The following is an 18,819-nucleotide window of genomic DNA, read 5'->3' on the forward strand; positions in this document are numbered from 1 at the left end:
CCGATCGATGATCCCGAGCGCTTCACCGGCTCCGGTTCAGAGCTGACTCATGCTGGAGGAGGATTCACACGATTGGACCATGCAAACTAGGCTAATAAACATACTGAGATATAAGAGGATCATCCCCGGTATTCGGTGCCTTTTGGACATCAAAAAAAAATATATAAAATCAAACTCTAAAATACTTTAGTGTATGATACGGTGATAGACATATGAAAAATGATGGTCACCTGTTAGGGACAAATGAACATGAGTTTAAAACACGTTAACCCTTTCATGTACAGTGGTCATACAGTGGTTTTAATGGCACATCAGCCTCTACTGACCCTCGTGCATCATCCTATCATTGCCACCAAGTGGCAAGCCGTTGCATTTCCATTTTTCTCCCCTCAAAACCAAGATGGCCAATGGCCAGTCACAAATGCCAAGTTGCTCTGGAATATCCATCCACTCCTATAGGAGACTTGCAGGTTTAAAAAATGTGTTGTAGCATCAAGCAATATCTAAAGAGTAATATCACAGTCAAACATTCCAAGTGTTGATTTTAGATTGGGAGAAAATTCTGATTAATCATCAGTCCATTACAGTGGACATCATGCATCAATAGCTATATTTCAGATACAATTATGAAACGTGTATGATGTAGTACGACCACATGACATTCATACAGGTAAAGTGGGACAGTTGAGCTTTATCATTTCTATATTTACATGTATATGCTTCCATTTATACAAATCAATTAGCTCATCATAAGCAAGTATGTGATCAAAAAATATAGGTTATGTGGCTATGACATCACTTTTTGGGGGGTGTGGCTTACCACATTCAACAACCTTGCTCGGGATGTTAAGTAAAAGGACATCAATGTGTGAATAATGTTAAGGTTATAAAAATAAAAATAATTTGTAATTGTTATTTTGTCATGGGATGTAATGGTGAATCAAAATGTTAAAAAAAAAGCATTTCATATTAATCATCTAGTTCTTTTTTAATGCGATTTTGACACTGTCCCAGTTTGCCAAAAGCGTATTGTTAAACTGGGACAGGGTGCTACTGGCAAACTGGGACAGCCATTTAAATAATTCTAATGGGGAAATTTAGTTCCCGTCCTCATTAATTTAGTTAGCTAGCTAGATCTTTCAACAAAGACTGATTCAACTTTCATATTCTTTCACATTCAACATTTCATAAATTGCCTTAAAAAACAAAGACTGCCAGAAAGATGTAGGGCTCAAGCTCGGATGGCCAGGACATTTGCAATATTTGTAAAGCCAAATTTGGTGATGAAAATGATCCCAAGAAGATTTTGTGCATTATTTGCGAGGACTGGTTTTACGAGACGTGTGGCGAGGAGAATGGCATCATTGAAGACGGAGAGGCTTCACTTGCACTTGCTAGACTAACCGTACAAAAAGCAGAAATTACATTTAGCCTGTGTGAAATTAATTAGAAGATATGTTCATGAAGGTTCCTCTTTTTTAAATGTAAATTGATATGAAATAAATTTAACCCAATGCAAAAAATGGTGGGCAGACTGATGGGGGGGGAACTGATATGTCCCTTAAAAAAGTGATGTTTATATTGTTATAGTGTATTTAATTCTTTAGGCCTACACTTGAATAATAATTTCATGTGTTTGACTTGAGTGTCCCAGTTTGACAGTAACGCCAGGAAAAAATGTGGTTTGGGGTCAATGTGTGTTTAAGGAAGAGTCAACCATCCTGTGTTTAATGTTTCTTTCTTTTTTATTCTGTATAGTATAGTAGATATCTTAAGCTATTTCAAATAGTATCATATGATGGGCTAAGACATTTGGATCATAATGAAAAATTATGCAGAAGGTAAATTATCAGAAAGTGTCCAACTTTACCAGTATTCACCCTATATAAAGCCTTAAAGTTCTGCATAATTAAGGGCGTGGCCACTTTGAGTGACAGGTGGATTGCTGTTTGTCTGCTGTCTGTCAGTCGTCACGTCACCTCAGCTCCGCCCACGTCCCGCCTTTTTGTCCATTCTCTGTTATCCGGGCGTGATGCGCTGACAAGATGGCGACGGCCAGCTCGACCCGACTTTACGCTTCAAAACTGCTCTTCAGATCCTATGGGTGACGTCACAGACACTACGCCAGAGGTGGACAAAGTACACAACTCCATTACTCGAGTGAAAGTAAAAGTACTACTGGTCAAATATTACTCTGTTACAAGTGAAAGTTGTTAAAAACTATTTTTACTTAAGTAAAAGTACAGAAGTACTTGCTTTTAAAAGTACTTAAGTATCAAAAGTAAATTTCCTTTTTTATGTCAATGCATTATTTTATTATTGTTGCATTGTTGTATAAATGCACGCTATGTCATCATGGTGGTTTAAGCCAGGCAGTGATGCTCCATCCGACATGTTAGCATACGACCACCATGAACTAATTTAAATACTTAAAAGTTACAAAGCTTTTTACAAAGCTGCTGTCACTTTAAGGTAGAATGCACAAATCCTACACACTGATACACATCCGATATTCCCCCAACTGTTTACGTTCACTTAAGACATAATCAACTTTGTTTACGTGAATACTTTCCAAAATGAAAATTGACATTTTGTGTGTATTGGTCTGTTTAAGTGCGAAAAAACACAAAAGAAAGCTCTATTCAGTACTCGTGCTCTGGCATCTCAGAGCCACAAAAAAAAAAGACTGAACTGAACTCTTTCATCATGCTTTTTCAGATTCATCCAAATGTCTATGCTTCTCTTTCTCCCAGACATTTACATTTTTGCAAAAAAAAAAAAAAAACATTTAAAGAAGAAAAAAAATCATCCACTGACTTGCAAAGCTGCTACAGAAACGACTTTTGACTTTGAGGACCTTGATAGAAATGTAGTGGAGTAAAAAGTACGATATTTGTCTTTCAAATGTAGTGAAGTTAAAGTAAAAGTTTCGCAAAAAATTAATAATTCAGTAAAGTACAGATACTCAAAAAGTGTACTTAAGTACAGTACTCAAGTAAATATACTTTGTTACTGTCCACCTCTGCACTACGCCCATATTTTTTTTACAATCTATGGTTTTTACATTCAAAAACATCATCATGAATTAGTAATAGGCTAATTTCTGCCCTGGTTTTGAGGCTCTCTCAGGAAACGCTCTGGCGTGCCGCACTGAAGACTTGGAAGTAAACGTCCACTGCTATGATTGGATAAGATTTGCATATTTAATGAGCTTCCGCTCCCTTGTCAGTACAACGTGAGGAATTGTTTTGAAAGCGTCTGGGAAACGGCAACCGGAATGAATCGGCCACAGGACTTGCAAAATGTCTTCATCAAACAAACACAATGATTCGTCTCTCATCCACTCGCGATTGATTGGAATGTTATTTTTTTATTACTTGGCCCGCCCGATTGGTGGATATAACAGCAAACCATACACACACACACATGCGCGTGCGCCCTTCAAATATCAAGTCAAGAGAGTGAACAACTCACAGTTTTTGTAGCCCGTCTGGAAAACACATACCCCCGGGACGCTGGGCTTTGCGAACACTGGCCCAAACATGTCCGAGTCTGATCCCGAATCGCAATGAACTAACAACACCTCAAATAAAGGATTCTCCAGCCTGTGACAGCTAATGTTCAGTTAGACACGTACACATATAAAACGATCTGTAACAATGCTACTATCACATATAAATAGGCCTGTCGCGATAGTCAATAAATCAATTAATCGCTCCATTATAAAAAAATGAGCTCGATAAATTTTCCCGGCGCGATAATTTCCACTTGCATGCTTGTTTTCCTCGTCCTTTCTCTCCTTTCTTTCTTTCCTTTCTCTCTCTCTCTCTCTCTCTCTCTCTCTCTCTCTGACTGCGCGCGCGAGATGGTCCCAATAATGTGCTTAAAGTCGAGTCAAATTCAGTTTGTGCATGATTTTTTTAATACTGTATCCTAAATTGTGGATAATTAAGCTAAATATCATATGCCGAAGTAAATTTCTGGAGTGTTAACGATTAAAAGAAGAAATAGCAACAAGAACCGTACAGAACCGAAAACCGTGAGCCTAAAACCGTGATATGAACCGTGGGTTTTGTGACCCGTGCCACCCCTAATCTGCACCTAAAACACAATCATCCGTTGCAGTTTTCTTCCTTTTTATTTATTGTTTTTGGTATTTATTCAAGTGCATTTTTTGTTAACCGACTGAGAGTCCATTGCTTTTATTGTTTTTGGTTGTTTTGTTCATTTATTGTGGATATTTAAAATGTTTTCCGTTTTCAGTGTTAAATAGTCTTCAGAAATAAAAGTTTATTGATCTTTGAAATGGTGTACCTGCATTATTATGCCATTATCATTATTTTAGATGAAAATGGTCTCAGAACGACAATATTATCGTTTAGCGCAATAATTTCTTGGCCAATTTATCGTCCAGCAAAATTTGTTATTGTGACAGGCCTACATATAAAAACATGTTTTACTCACATTAGTGTGTTGCTTCATTCGTTCGTGTAATCTCATCCTGTCTGCAAATCCAGTCTCTTGTTTACAAACGAATCCGCGGTTAAATGAAGGAACAGACTTCTCAATTCATCACCCCTTTAACCTGCTGTAAAATGTCTGTTGTCCGTTTGTTGACTGTAAATTCTATGTGTTTGAAGCGAGCCGTCTAGCCCTGCACAACAACACTTGGGGGTGGAGCTGACGGTTTGTTTGGCCAATGGCTGACAGGGGGCGGGTTCGGGACGCTGTTGTTCCTTTTGGTGCCTTTTGAATTACGAGTTAAAAAAGACGTGTTTGCTCTGCGGCAACTGTTTGAAAATGTTTCAAAACAATGATAACAAACGTATAGAAATATTATTTTCTTTATTAATTATAATTGACCATTTAAACCGTTACATGAAATGCCTTTAAAATGTGAATTTTATTAAAGTGATTGTGATCAAACTAACACCATAAAATATCCCAGAAAGGTTGTGCTGCTAATGATTTGACGATGAAAGAAAACAAATTATGATTTGGGCTGCATCATAGGACGTTTCATCTGTGGGCCTTTATGAATGAGTGCATTAATTAAACTGTTATTGTTGTGGTGCACTAAATGTAATTTTACAGTAATCCTGGAGGAACTTAAAGTGAAAACATCGAAGGCGACGGAGAGCCTCCTCCAGTTCGTCTGATGGCATCAGCACACACAACCTAAAACACACACACAGCGACAGGGCATGAGTGTGTGTGTGTGTGTGTATGTGTGTGTGTGTGTGTGTGTGTGTGTGTGTGTGTGTGTGTGTGTGTGTGTGTGTGTGTAGACTGCATGTCTAAAAAGGTCACCGTACCTGAAGTGGCAGCAGCTTCGTGAATGTGTGTGATCTTCACTGAACCCGACACACACACCCTGATCCTCCAACAACCTCCTGCTGTACAACGACCCCACAGACTGCACACACACACACACACACACACACACACACACACACACACACACACACACACACACACACACACACATTAAAGAAAGAATCATGTCGTTCCAAACTTGTTTCACTTTCTGTCTTCCATTGTACACAAAGAAGATATTGTACAGAATGTTCAAGCTGCTATTTTACATACAGTGAAGAAAGTTCTCCAAAAAGGGTAAAAAAGCTGCAAATATGTACACTCTAAAAAATTCTAGGTTAAAAATAACCCAAGTTGGGTTGAAAATGGACTAACCCAGCAATCGGGTTGTTATAACCCAGAAATTGGGTTGTTTTAAGCAAACATTTAACCCAACAGCTGGGTTAAAACAACCCTATTGCTGGGTTAGTCAAGTTTTAAACCAATTTGGGTTATTTTTAACCCAGCATTTTTTAGAGTGTATCAAAATATGAAAAGCATTCATTTGTTGAATAAGTTCATACTCAAACGGTATGATGGCGCTAGCAACGCCAAGATCATGGGTTCGATTTCCAGGCAATGCATACCTTGTTTATCTTGAATGTGAATGTGTGTGTGTGTGTGTGTGTTTGTACCAGTGAGTGTGTCACAGCTGAGAGAGGAAGAGTCAGGTGTGGATAGATGAAGACGCCGCTCCGAACGGATGGACAGCTGAATCCCGGAAGATCATTGATGAACTCGACAGCCCTGGAAACGTTACACTTCAGAGTCATTAGCCTAGACACCACCTCCTAAACACACACACACACACACACACACACACAAATATTGAACATACACTCTAAAAATGCTGGGTTAAAAACAACCCAAGTTGGGTTGAAAATGGACTAACCCAGCAATTGGGTTAAATGTTTGCTTAACCCCTTAACTGTCACATTGAGAATACACATGCAAATGCACTATCCAAACTTAAAGGGCTGTAATTCAAGAATGCTTCAGAATATAGACCTAAGTTTGGTCTTGTTTTAAAGCAGACACTCAGCATATTATTGAAAGCAATTCCAAATATGAAAGTATGAAAAAGTTATGGAAGTCTAAATTTACTGTAAATAAATACTGTACTAAATATTTTTTATTTTATATAAAATATACATTTTACAAAAAATGTTTTCATCTAAAATTACTATAAAATCAAAGCCATATGTCTAACCAAGTTGTGTTCCAAATTTGAAGTTGATATCACAAAAATTGAAGTTCCCATGAGATTTTGTTTAGGCGCTGTACCAAAAATAGCCACCAGGTGTCATTGAAATTCCATTGATTGTTTTATTGATGCATTTTTCTGTCCAAATGTCACTTCCATCACAAAACGGTCACCAAATATGGAACCTTGAGACTCAGACCTTTCCGACGATATGTGTTTTGTCAAGATTATTGATTATAAAGTAGTTAAAATAAATATTGAAATATGAAACAAGACACCGCCCACTAGGGGAGGAGCCCGCTAGATTAATTTAAAGTCCCATTTCCATGGTAACGCAACGTCCAATTTCAAAACGGTTTTCACATGATGAATTTTGAGTTCGTAAGCTTTCCAATGATACCTAATTTATGATAATTATATTATACGAAAAAAGGCGATCACAAAAAAAGAGTGCCAGGTGTGCCGCCAGCGGGACAGTGAGACTTAAGAGGTAAAAAAAAAACAATCGCTGGTTAGTCCATTTTTAACCCAACTTGAGTTGTTTTTAACCCAGCATTTTTTAGAGTGTATACATATTAATTGTACACATTAAATAATGTCATCATTAGTAATAAATATTCAATAATCAAGTTATTAAACAATGCCTCTGCAGCCACAACCAAACACAGGTTTTATAGTGTGTGTGTGTTTGCATGTACCTGTGTGTATAAAGTGTAGGAAGGATCTCCAGGACGGGGCGGATCCGCCATGACATCAAGAGCGATCTGACCAATCACAGGAGGGCACAGATCTCCCGTCAGAAGAACCTCAGTGTATAACATCACAGCCGGATCGACGTTCACCAGCTCCATATAACCCGTCCTGAACCCACACCTGCATCAAACACACACGCTTCTTTGAGACTTCCCGTTGACTTTAAATTAAGGTCATCATAACAAAATACTCAACATTAAAGGTGCACTATGTAACTTTTCCATCCGCTACACTGCAAAAAATGCTTTTCTTACTTAGTATTTTTGTCTTGTTTTCAGTCCAAATATCTAAAAAATCTTACATTAAGAAGCATTTACTAGACAAGCAAAAGTTTTTGTCTTGTTTTGGGGGAAAATAACTCAAAATTAAGGGAGTTTTTGCTAAAAATAAGTTAAATTATCTGCCAATGGGGTAAGAAAAATAATCTTGTTTTCTGTTTGAATTAAGATTATTTTGCTTACCCCATTTGTCCAATAAAGATAGCCCATTTTAAATAAATACCTTTTTAGATTTTGCATCCTAGACTTTTGAGTGTATCACACGTTTCCACAACAATTTTGAGAATTTGAGTTCAGTATAGAAATGAGTACTTTTATTCATCAAGGATGCTTTAAACTGATCAAAAGTGACTGTAAATACTTTTATAATGTTACAAAAGATTATATTTCAAATAAATGCTGTTCTTTTGAAATTTCTATTCATCAAAGAATCATGAAAAATACAATGCATCACAGTTTCCACACAAATATGACTGTTATTAATCATAAATGTTTCTCGAGCATCAAATCCTCATTTGAGAGTGATTAGTGAAGGATCATGTGACACTGAAGACTGGAGTAATGATGATAAATTCAGCTTTGATCACAGGAATAAATCACACTTTACTCTATATTCACATAGAGAACAGCAGATCTACACTGGAGGAATATTTCCTAATTTTTACTGTATTTTTCATCAAATAAATGCAGCCGTGGTGAGCAGAAGAGATTTTTCAAAAACTTCAAATCAGGGAAGGTAACTTTAGTTTGGTTTAATTAGGACTGACCAGTGTTAATTTCGTTGACGAATATCTTTCATCATAATTTTCGTCAACAACCTTTTTTCACTGACGAAAACGAGACGATAACTAAATAAAAACTAGTGTTGGATGACAAAAACTATGACGAAAATCAACTGTCTTTTTCGTTAACAAATAAAAGCGAGATGTAAATGTTAGTGAGGGTCGATTAGGGAAGAGATCGAGTCAGAACTGATGATCTGTGTAACAGATGCTGATCTAACCTCTGGAAAACACGGCTCACACACTCCAATCCAGCTCCAGAGCGGCTCAATCAATCAATAACACACATTTATGCCAGACCAGTGTTTATGAACTAATGCTGATGAATAATGACAATGTTTACTTTAGGATGTTTGTATAGTAATATGTTTTTGACGGTGCATATTTTATCTCCTCATCTGAACCTGAATGAGCTCCTGCAACTGCAATAGAGGCGAGATTTCAAAATAAGAGTCCTGGTGTATTTCCAGCTGGTTTATAATTAAAAGTCACACATTATATATTCGTTTTTGCTTACACAATAAACGGTATTTAATTTAATTCCCATTGAATTCATAGTCAGGAGGAAAGACCAGTATTTGAAACATATTCAATAAAGTATCAGGGTTATAAAGTTCACTAAAACCATTAAAACAATCTTCATTACTTGAAATTAAATAAATGTTAACTGAAACTTATTTGAAGCTTTAGCTTAACCTGATATGGCCTACTAACTAAAACAGAAATACAAAGTTATAAAACTATAGAGATGTTTTTAAAAAACAAACAAAAAAGTGAATTGAGCTCTTTCGTGTATTTTTAATGTCAAAAACAAAATGATGTCAAAATGTCAGTTCAAGTGACAGTCGGTTATGTAACGCTTAAATGCTTAATGATTTACAATTTAACTAAACTCATTAGATTTTAGGAGACTAACACTAGACTAAAACTAAAAACAATTCAGGTGACTAAAATATGACTAAAACTTAATGGCATTTTAGTCAAAAGACTATGACTAAAACTAAATAAAAATATGCTATCAAAATTAACACTGGGACTGACACCATAAAAGATTGACTTGAAGAGCTCACTCTCCCATGATGCCGTTGGAGAGCGAATGGAGCGAGGCCAGCTGAACGCTCTCAGAATAAGGAGCTCCCATCTCAGCCAGAACACGCTTATAGGACACGAACTCTGAGCCGTCCGCAAAAACGCTGTTCTGATAAACCTGCCACACATCCAGACACCATAAAGAGATCATTTCCAACAACACCAGTGTTGGGGAAAGTTACTTTGAAAAGTAATGCATTACAATATTGCGTTACTCCCTTAAAAAGTAACTAATTGAGTTACTTAGTTACTTTTTAAGAAAAGTAATGTGTTACGTTACTTTTGCGTTACTTTTGCGTTACTTTTTCTCACCTGGGCTGGGCTTGCTTTTTAGTTTTGTTTTTTAATAGCAAAAAAAGTCCTTTTTTGTGCTAATGTAAAGACCTCTTCATACCAAAATTGAAATAATAGGCCTCAGGCTGAGGTATAAATGTGCTGCCATTCTGGATAATGGAAGAATAGGACGCAGGAGAAAAACGTTTTACCAATAAAAACAAAAAATCTAGTAATTTTTGCTCATGGCTTAACTGAATCATCAAAGGTCAGCAGCACGACATTGGTCAATAAAGGTAGATTAAATGCATAAAAATATTTGTTTTATTTAACATTTATATATTTGAGGTTTGAGTACTCTGATTTTGCATTTGACTGATTTTATTCATTTTGAGGAGTTCAGAATCTTTATTGTGCGAGTTAGTCTAGAACTACAATAACCATCATGTTTACACACAACGCCTTTCCACTTATTTTTCACAACATGGGGGCAGGAGAGCTGTCAGTCAAATAAATGTGAAAAAGTAACTTGCGTTACTTTTTTGAAAAAGTAACTCAGATATTTTGTTGTAAATTTGAAAAGTAATGCGTTACTTTACTAGTTACTTGAAAAAGTAATATTATTACGTAACTCAAGTTACTTGTAATGCGTTACCCCCAACACTGAACAACACGAACATGACCTGACCAAACCAGCCTAAACACTTCCCTCATTGACCAACAAGAAGAGATCTTCTTCAGCAGCAAAGCGGATCACATCCTCGATGGACGCTCTGCTCTGGACATGCCCTGTAAAACACACAATTTATCAGCTCACTTACAAAAGCTTGTACGTGTTTATGTGCGTGTGTATACACTGATGATCAGGCATAACATTCTTCTAATATTGTGTTGGTCTCCCTTTTGCTGACCCGTCGAGGCATGGACTCCTCTAGACCCCTGAAGGTGTGCTGTGGTATCCGGCAGCAAGATGTTAGCAGCAGATCCTTTAAGTCCTGTAAGTTGCGAGGCGGGGCCTCCATGGATCTGACTTGTTTGTTCAGCTCATCCCACAGATGCTTGATTGGATTGAGATCTGGGGAATTCGGAGGCTGAGTCAACGCCTCAAACCATTCCTGAAGCGTTTGTGCTTTGTGGCGGCGCATTATCTGCTGTAAGAGCCACAGCCACCAGGGAATACCGTCTCCATTGTTGTGAATTTCCTTTTCCTCGTTTGAAGAAGTGACCAGGAGACGTTGGGATATCTTTAAAGCAGACGTTACTCGTTTATTGAGAGTTGTGCTGTTCTTCGGCTGAGGTTCCAAGTCTAACTAAAGGAGTTGTCCATTGTAATTGATCTATATTTCAGGGGGAGGGATTATACAGCAGGGGAGGAGACACTCTGAACAATACAATGCAAATGTTGTATAGGTAAAAGGACACACCCTACTATGAAAGCCCTACCAGTCCCAATGAATCAGCATAACTATTCGCATGCTGATACTGGCCAGGAACTCCAATTCCAAGAGCCATCCCAGAGCCATTAAAGACAACAGGTGAAACGTCTGGGCTACGAAAGGTGGAATCTCAGTGATCTGACTCATTTAAAGTCCCGTTTTTCGTGTTTTTTTGAAGCTTTTATTGTGTTTACAGTGTGCAATATAACACGTGTTCATGTTTCATGTGTAAAAAAACACAGTATTTTTCACACAATTTACTGATCTGTATACCGCTGTTTCACTGTCCTCAAAACGGCCTGAGAATTTCCTCGTTCTATGAAGTCCCTCCTTCAGAAATACGTAACGAGTTCTGATTGTGCCAGCGGTTCCCGTGTTGTGATTGGACAGCAGATTAGGGCTCGTTGCCCGGAAAGGTCACGCCTCTCACCATAACGGGGAGATGAACGCGCTCAAACTACAGCCCCTGAAGGCCAAAGAAAGGTGATTTGACTCCGGGATGAAAATAACAGCGTCTGAACGACATGGCGACAAACGCAACCGAACCGAACCGAACCGAACCGAACCAAACCGAACGCAACACTTCCTCTTCTCCACGCGGGAGCAGCAAGACCACGCCCCCTTGTGGGCGGAGGTTAGTCAACAAACTGTTCTACTGACGAAATTAAAGCAGGAAATACCAGGATTTAGCCAAAATCGGCTGTTCGCTGTAGGCTTTGAAAGGGAACTTCTGTTAAATAAAATATCTCGCTTGGCATTGAACTTTGAGCTTTATAATTTTACAGGTATTATTTATGCTCTAACAGCAACATTACACACTAACTAAAGTTTGAAAAATGGGATCACGAAGAACAGGACCTTTAAAACACAATAGAGAAAACATGTCTGGCAGGAAAGGAGACTCTTGCTAGAGCCTCTGAAACCAGTAAAACAGGTCTGGAAGATTTGCATAGCAGACTAATTCATCTGATATCATCATTTTTACCTTAAATGCTAAATGCAATGTACTTTCTTAAATTTGTAATCCCACAACGTGAAAGGCTGGACATGGTCTCAACAATGCTTAGGTAGGTGGGACGTGTCAAAGTCACATCCACATGAAGGTTTCCCAGCAGAACATTGCCCAAAGCATCACTGCCTCCGCCGCCACACCTTCTTCCCATAATGCACCTGGTGCCATGTGTTCCCCAGGTAAGCCACACACACATACCCGGCCATCCACGTGATGTAGAAGAACTGTTCACTTGACATACATTATATATATATGTGTGTGTGTGTGTGTATGTGTGCGTCTGTGTGTGTATGTACATATACGTACATACTGTACAGGTGCTCGTCATATAATTAGAATATCATCAAAAAGTTTATTTATTTCACTAATTCCCATTGGGTTTTGTTTCACAATCGTCTCCAGGGTGCGGTTATCCCTATTGCTTGTACACTTTTTTCTACAACAAAACGAACACCACAAACAATTTCCTTCCCTTTGCCTCTCTATTAATGTGCTAGGACAGAGAGCTCTGTGAACAGCCAGCCTCTTTTGCAATGACCTTTTGTGTCTTGTCCTCCTTGTGCAAGGTGTCAAAGTTCGTCTTTTGGACAACTGTCAGGTCAGCAGTCTTCCCCATGATTGTGTCGCCTACAGAACTAGACTGAGAGACCATTTAAAGGCCTCTGCAGGTGTTTTGAGTTAATTCGCTGATTAGAGTGTGGCACAAGGCGTCTTCAATATTCAACCTTTTCACAATATTCTAATTTTCTGAGATACTGAATTTGGGATTTTCCTTAGTTGTCAGTTAGAATTATCAAAATTAAAAGAAATAAACATTTGAAATATATCAGTCTGTGTGTAATGAATGAATATAATATACAAGTTTCACTTTTTGAGTGGAATTAGTGAAATAAATCAACTTTTTGATGATATTCTAATTATATGACCAGCACCTGTGTATATATAGTTACATTGTAGTATATTGTCACCTGTAGGGTCGCCTGGGTTACTGATATAGATTGCCCGTGGAGAGCACCGCCCTCTCGACGCCTGGATGACTCTGTTAAGCTCCGCCCTCTCCACGCTCCACCCACACTGCTCTTGTAGCCGATAGGGCACTGGAACCATGCCCATCCTCTCCAGGAGGCGTGTCAGTGTGTGAGGGGCGGGGTCTGGGATCAGAACCGCAGACACGCCCTCAGATTGACACAGCAGTCGCATCATCACCTGCGCACAACCAACCAATCACCCAATTGAGGCACTTACAGAATAAATCATAAACGAATGTTTTCGGATCGTACCATCAAACCTCTCTGGACGTCAACAGTGATGAAGACTTGCTCTGGACTGGATGGGACGCCTCCGTCCCGCAGAGAAATGGACTTCGCTATAGTGTTTCTCACGGGCATCAATCCACAGGTCTCGGTGTATGAACCTGAAGAGTGAAGCCACCAGACAGCCAATCAGATCGTGAGCATCACAGGTCACATGACAGCATTAGTAGACAGTGGCTGCGTCTGAAATTGCATACTCTCTTGAGTCTGTACTTTGTGAGCGCTAAAAAAGTATGTTCTATATAGTATTAGGGCAGCACGATTAATCGAAATCTAACCGCAATCGCGATTTGGCTTATGTGCGATTATGAAAGCTCAATTTTAATTATATAAATAAATGCCCAGTGTGTCAGTGAAGAGCTGATCTGAGATCAGTAAACGCTGCTCCTTCTGAAAGCACTGCGAGTTTGAGTCGCTTATTATGTGCGTTTGAAAAAGCAACGCGTCAAACATCTTCACAAACTAGTATTGCGCTTTGAAGAGTTCAAAAACCTGTTCAACAAAATACAACGTTTAATAACCGGTTTTAACTCACTTCATTTTGTCAGTCGAGCTGATGTGGCTTCTTATCACAGGATGTCAATCAGCACTGAATACTTTATTATTATTAAAATACCAGAGAAGGCTTGAAGAACTCAATACACCATATCGTGTTTTTTGTCTTCATGTTTAATCAGTCAAAGCATTGCTATCTTCGTTTTATTCAACCTACAGCGCGAGCTTAGCTTCACGTTAGGCATTTCCTGCAAACGATTATTCTCTGAGGAAAATGTGGAGCCCTCCTGCTTCAGTATGAATGAAACTTTTGGGTAGAAAATAAGAAAAATAATACTTCTAAATAAATTGATATGACAATCCATATGTTTTTCTTTAATGTACAGGAGTTTTTTGCCCACAGTGGAAGCATCATAAGAGGTTTATATTTCATATTAAAGACAGAATTTAAGAAATTGATATCACAGATAAAAAGCACAGATTTTTATAATAATATATATTTTTTTACAATAAATCCTTAGACCTTTCTAATGATTTTTAGTCATAGGCTGTCTGCATATTAACAGGTAACCCATTCTTTTTTGTAAAATAAGTTTTCTATAAAATATAAATATTATTATTATTATACTGTTATTTTTATTCTTAAATGCTCTATTTTAAATTTGTAATAATGAATGTTATTGTAATAATAATATTTCTTGTTTTATTTAGCAATAATAACAATCATTAATAATAATTATTAGTCATATTAATATATAAACACAAAATGTTATTTATAGGGCTGTCAAAAGATTAATCGCGATTAATTGCATCCAAAATAAAAGTTTGTGTTTACATAATATACTGTGTACTCTGTTAATTATTATTTATATATAAATACACACACAAGCATGTATATATTTAAGAAAAAAAGATTATTTTTATATATAAAACATTTATATTTATAAATAATTATAGATTATATAAATGTATATACAGTATATACATGCAAATATTTCTTAAATATATACATGAATGTGTGTATTTATATATAAATAATAATTAACAGAGTACACACACATGTATTATGTAAACACAAACTTTTATTTTGGATGTGATTAATCGCGATTAATCTTTTGACAGCCCTAGTTATTTACACACTTTTTCATTTGTAAAAAAATTTATACATAAATAATAATAATAACATTTTAAATCGCAATTGCAATTATAACCAGAATAATCGCAATGAGATATTTTCCCCAAATCGTGCAGCTTTATATAGTTTGAATGTAACGTGGGAATGTAATCGGGACGTACTACACCAAACTTTTGAACTGCAGTGTGCGTGTAATATACAATATATATAAACTAGCACAATTTCACACAAAGATCTCACCAACACTGCCTCCATCAAAGTGCTTGAGTAGCATCTGCGCTCTGAGACGAGCGTCAGGAGGAAGAGCGTCGCTCCGCAGGAGACTCGGATACAGACATCCAGCGATGACCTGAAACAAGTCCACACGAAACGCCATTCACTGCACATGCACTTCTGAGACGGGCTTCAGACGGGGATTCATTACATACAGCAGGGCCGGCCCGTGGCATAGGCGGAATAGGCAAATGCTAGGGGCGCCACACATCCAAAATGTATTACTGGTACTATTTTATTCATATTAATTTGAAATATTAGCTACCAAATAAAGCGCAAAAAAACTTCATCCGCATCTTCCCGGTCCGCCTCATCAATCTCCCCCGCCGAGCTACTTGAAGTGCGTCAGAAATATAACGCGCGATCAGTTTAACGTTGGGAACTTGTTGTGTCGCGTCGCCTCTCGCCGCATCTGATGTAGACAGGATTGCTTTTATTTTTTAGGGTGCTTGGCCGCTCGCGCCAGTTGTAGACACGGTGAAAGTTTCCTGATAATTTATGACAGATGGCCGAATTGTAGTGTCATAAAAAACAGAAGCCCTCTGATGCAGGCAAGATAAGGGAAACGCTGCAAAAATGCTCTTCTTATTTAGTAATTTTGTCTTGTTTCTAGTCTAAATATCTAAACATTCTTAAACCAAGATGCATTTACTAGATAAGTAAAATAATTTTTTTTCTTAAGTGAGTTTATGCTTAAAACAAGCTAAATTAACTGTCAATGGGGTGAGAAAAAAAATCTTGTTTCTGATTGAAATCTTGTTTCATGTTTCTGTCCCAAACAGAAATAAGAATTTTTCTCACCCCATTTGGCAGATAATTGTGCTAGTTTTAAGCTAAAACTCACTTAATTTTGATTTTTTTCCCCCCAGAAAACAAGGAAAAAATTATCTAATGTCATTTTACTAGTAAATACATCTTGATTTAAGAATTTTTTGATGTTTAGACTGGACACAAGAAATAATTACTAAATAAGAAGAGCATTTTTTGCAGTGTTAAGACAGAGGTAAAGTGATGTAATGAATGAACAGTTTATTTAATTGCATAGTAGTAAAATACTAATGTATGCTAATTAATTTCAGTTTTACCTTAAACTATATGCAAGCAGCTGTTCTGGGTTCTCCAGTGGCCACAGATAGTGTATTTAAAAAAAATATATATATATCATCTCTTTTTGTAAACGCATGTAATATCACTTTTTTAATAGCCTAATGTTTTTACTCTACAGTTGTGCAGTTTTAAGGGGACATATGGACATTTTAAAATGTATTTGCCGAAATTAGAAATGATATTTATATACAGGTTTATTTAAAATAGCAACATTTTATGTAAATTTCACATTAAATATCTAAATTTCTCAGTTTAATTCATGGTGAAAACATAATTGTGCATATTAGTGGAAGTTTGCTGCCATCTACTGGAAAACAAACACTTTTGCTAGTTCTCAATAGTTTGTGCATGAATGCTAGATGCAATTACTTTTTATTTGTGTTTAGGCTGTAATGTGGCGTAGGTGCTATTTTTGTATAGTTTAACTATCATCAGCCTTTTAAAAAAAAATTAAATAATAATAATATCATGAACATAATGACGGGGTAGAATGGACTGAACATCAAATAAAACAACAACAATAAAAATTAAAAAACATCAATACATTAAAAAAAAAACAGTACCAGTGTTTCCGCAACGTAGACTGAAAACATGTAGTGCTAAACCTTGATACACGGGGCACCAAGTAAAATCTTGCCTAGGGCAGCAAATTGGTCAGGGCCGGCCCTGACATACAGTGAGGAAAATAAGTATTTGAACACCCTGCTATTTATATCATTGAGACGCCACGAGGTGAGATCTTGCATGGAGCCCCAATCCGAGGGAGATTGACAGTCATGTTTAGCTTCTTCCATTTTCTAATGATTGCTCCAACAGTGGAGCTTTTTTCCCCAAGCTGCTTGGCCATTTCCCCGTAGCCCTTTCCAGCCTTGTGGAGGTGTACAATTTTGTCTCTAGTGTCTTTGGACAGCTCTTTGGTCTTGGCCATGTTAGTAGTTGGATTCTTACTGATTGTATGGGGTGGACAGGTGTCTTTATGCAGCTAACCACCTCAAACAGGAGCATCTAATTTAGGATAATAAATGGAGTGGAACTGGACATTTTAAAGGCAGACTAACAGGTCTCTGAGGGTCAGAATTGTAGCTGATAGACAGCTGTTCAAATACTTATTTGCAGCTGTATCATATAAATAAATAGTTAAAAAATCATATATTGGGATTTCTGGACTTTTTTTTTTAGATTATGTCTCTCACAGTGGACATGACCCTACGATGACAATTTCAGACCCTTCATGATTTCTAAGTGGGAGAACTTGCAAAATAGTTGAAATACTTATTTTCCTCACTGTATTAATGAAAGATTATGAGGATTATCATGCACTGATGAATCATTCACTAGTAAGAAAGTGAATAGAGTCAGTGTTCATGATTATAACGGGACGTTCTGCTCTTCCAAAAGAGCAGGACACATTGTGCTCATCTTCAGTTCGGTCTGTATGTTCAATATATCACTTATTTAAGCAACAATTAACAAAACCTCAGACCTGTCTGACAAAGGTTACGGGCTTCAGTCCAGCACTGTGAGCGTCTGCAGAGCTCAGATCCAGAACCGGCATGAAGGAGCCGCTCATGTTCATCCCCTGTGAGAGGACAGACCATAAACACAATGAGCTGCTCTTCACATTCACTCTAGAGCTTTATAGTCTGTTTACTTCCTCAGTTCTGCTATTAAAATCAATAAATAAAATACATTCATTCATTAATAATAATTAAATATTTTATATTTTAATGATTATTATTATTATTATAAACATTTGCGACAGAGGAAGTATACACTCTAAAAAATGCTGGGTTAAAAACAACCCAAGTTGGGTTGAAAATGGACTAATACGAGGATTAGCATGCACTGATGAATCATTAACCCAGCGATTGGGTTGTTTTAACCCAGCGATTGATTTGTTTTTTACCCCAGCGATTGGGTTGTTTTAACCCAGCGATTGGGTTGTTTTAACCCAGCGATTGATTTGTTTTTTACCCCAGCGATTGGGTTGTTTTAACCCAGCGATTGGGTTGTTTTAACCCAGCGATTGATTTGTTTCAACCTAGCGATTGGGTTGTTTTAACCCAGCGATTGGGTTGTTTTAACCCATTCATCGGATTGTTTTAACCCAGCGATTGGATTGTTTTAACCCAGCGATTGGATTGTTTTAACCCAGCGATTGGGTTGTTTTAACCCAGCGATTGATTTGTTTCAACCTAGCGATTGGATTGTTTTAACCCAGCGATTGGGTTGTTTTAACCCAGCGATTGGATTGTTTTAACCCAGTGATTGGGTCGTTTTAACCCAGTGATTGGGTCGTTTTAACTTAGCGATT

The 18,819-nt window shown here is 37.4% G+C and overlaps 1 protein-coding gene across 1 annotated transcript in view; it reads right to left on the reverse strand.

The window, feature by feature from the left end:
• Positions 1-226: 226 nt before the first annotated feature.
• Positions 227-18,819, reverse strand: part of gptl (glutamic--pyruvic transaminase-like) — a gene marked incomplete at both ends in the record, with an annotated part of 20,490 nt that continues 1,897 nt past the window's right edge. The window contains 10 exons of the mRNA XM_079832205.1: positions 227-230; positions 5,316-5,416; positions 5,991-6,146; positions 7,258-7,432; positions 9,443-9,579; positions 10,444-10,523; positions 13,151-13,388; positions 13,463-13,596; positions 15,366-15,474; positions 17,989-18,084. Coding sequence (XP_079688331.1) covers positions 227-230; positions 5,316-5,416; positions 5,991-6,146; positions 7,258-7,432; positions 9,443-9,579; positions 10,444-10,523; positions 13,151-13,388; positions 13,463-13,596; positions 15,366-15,474; positions 17,989-18,084 — 1,230 coding nt within the window. The remainder of the gene's footprint in view (positions 231-5,315; positions 5,417-5,990; positions 6,147-7,257; positions 7,433-9,442; positions 9,580-10,443; positions 10,524-13,150; positions 13,389-13,462; positions 13,597-15,365; positions 15,475-17,988; positions 18,085-18,819) is intronic.

The sequence above is a fragment of the Gobio gobio genome (assembly GCF_949357685.1).
Source record: "Gobio gobio genome assembly, chromosome: 12".
NCBI lineage: Eukaryota > Metazoa > Chordata > Actinopteri > Cypriniformes > Gobionidae > Gobio > Gobio gobio.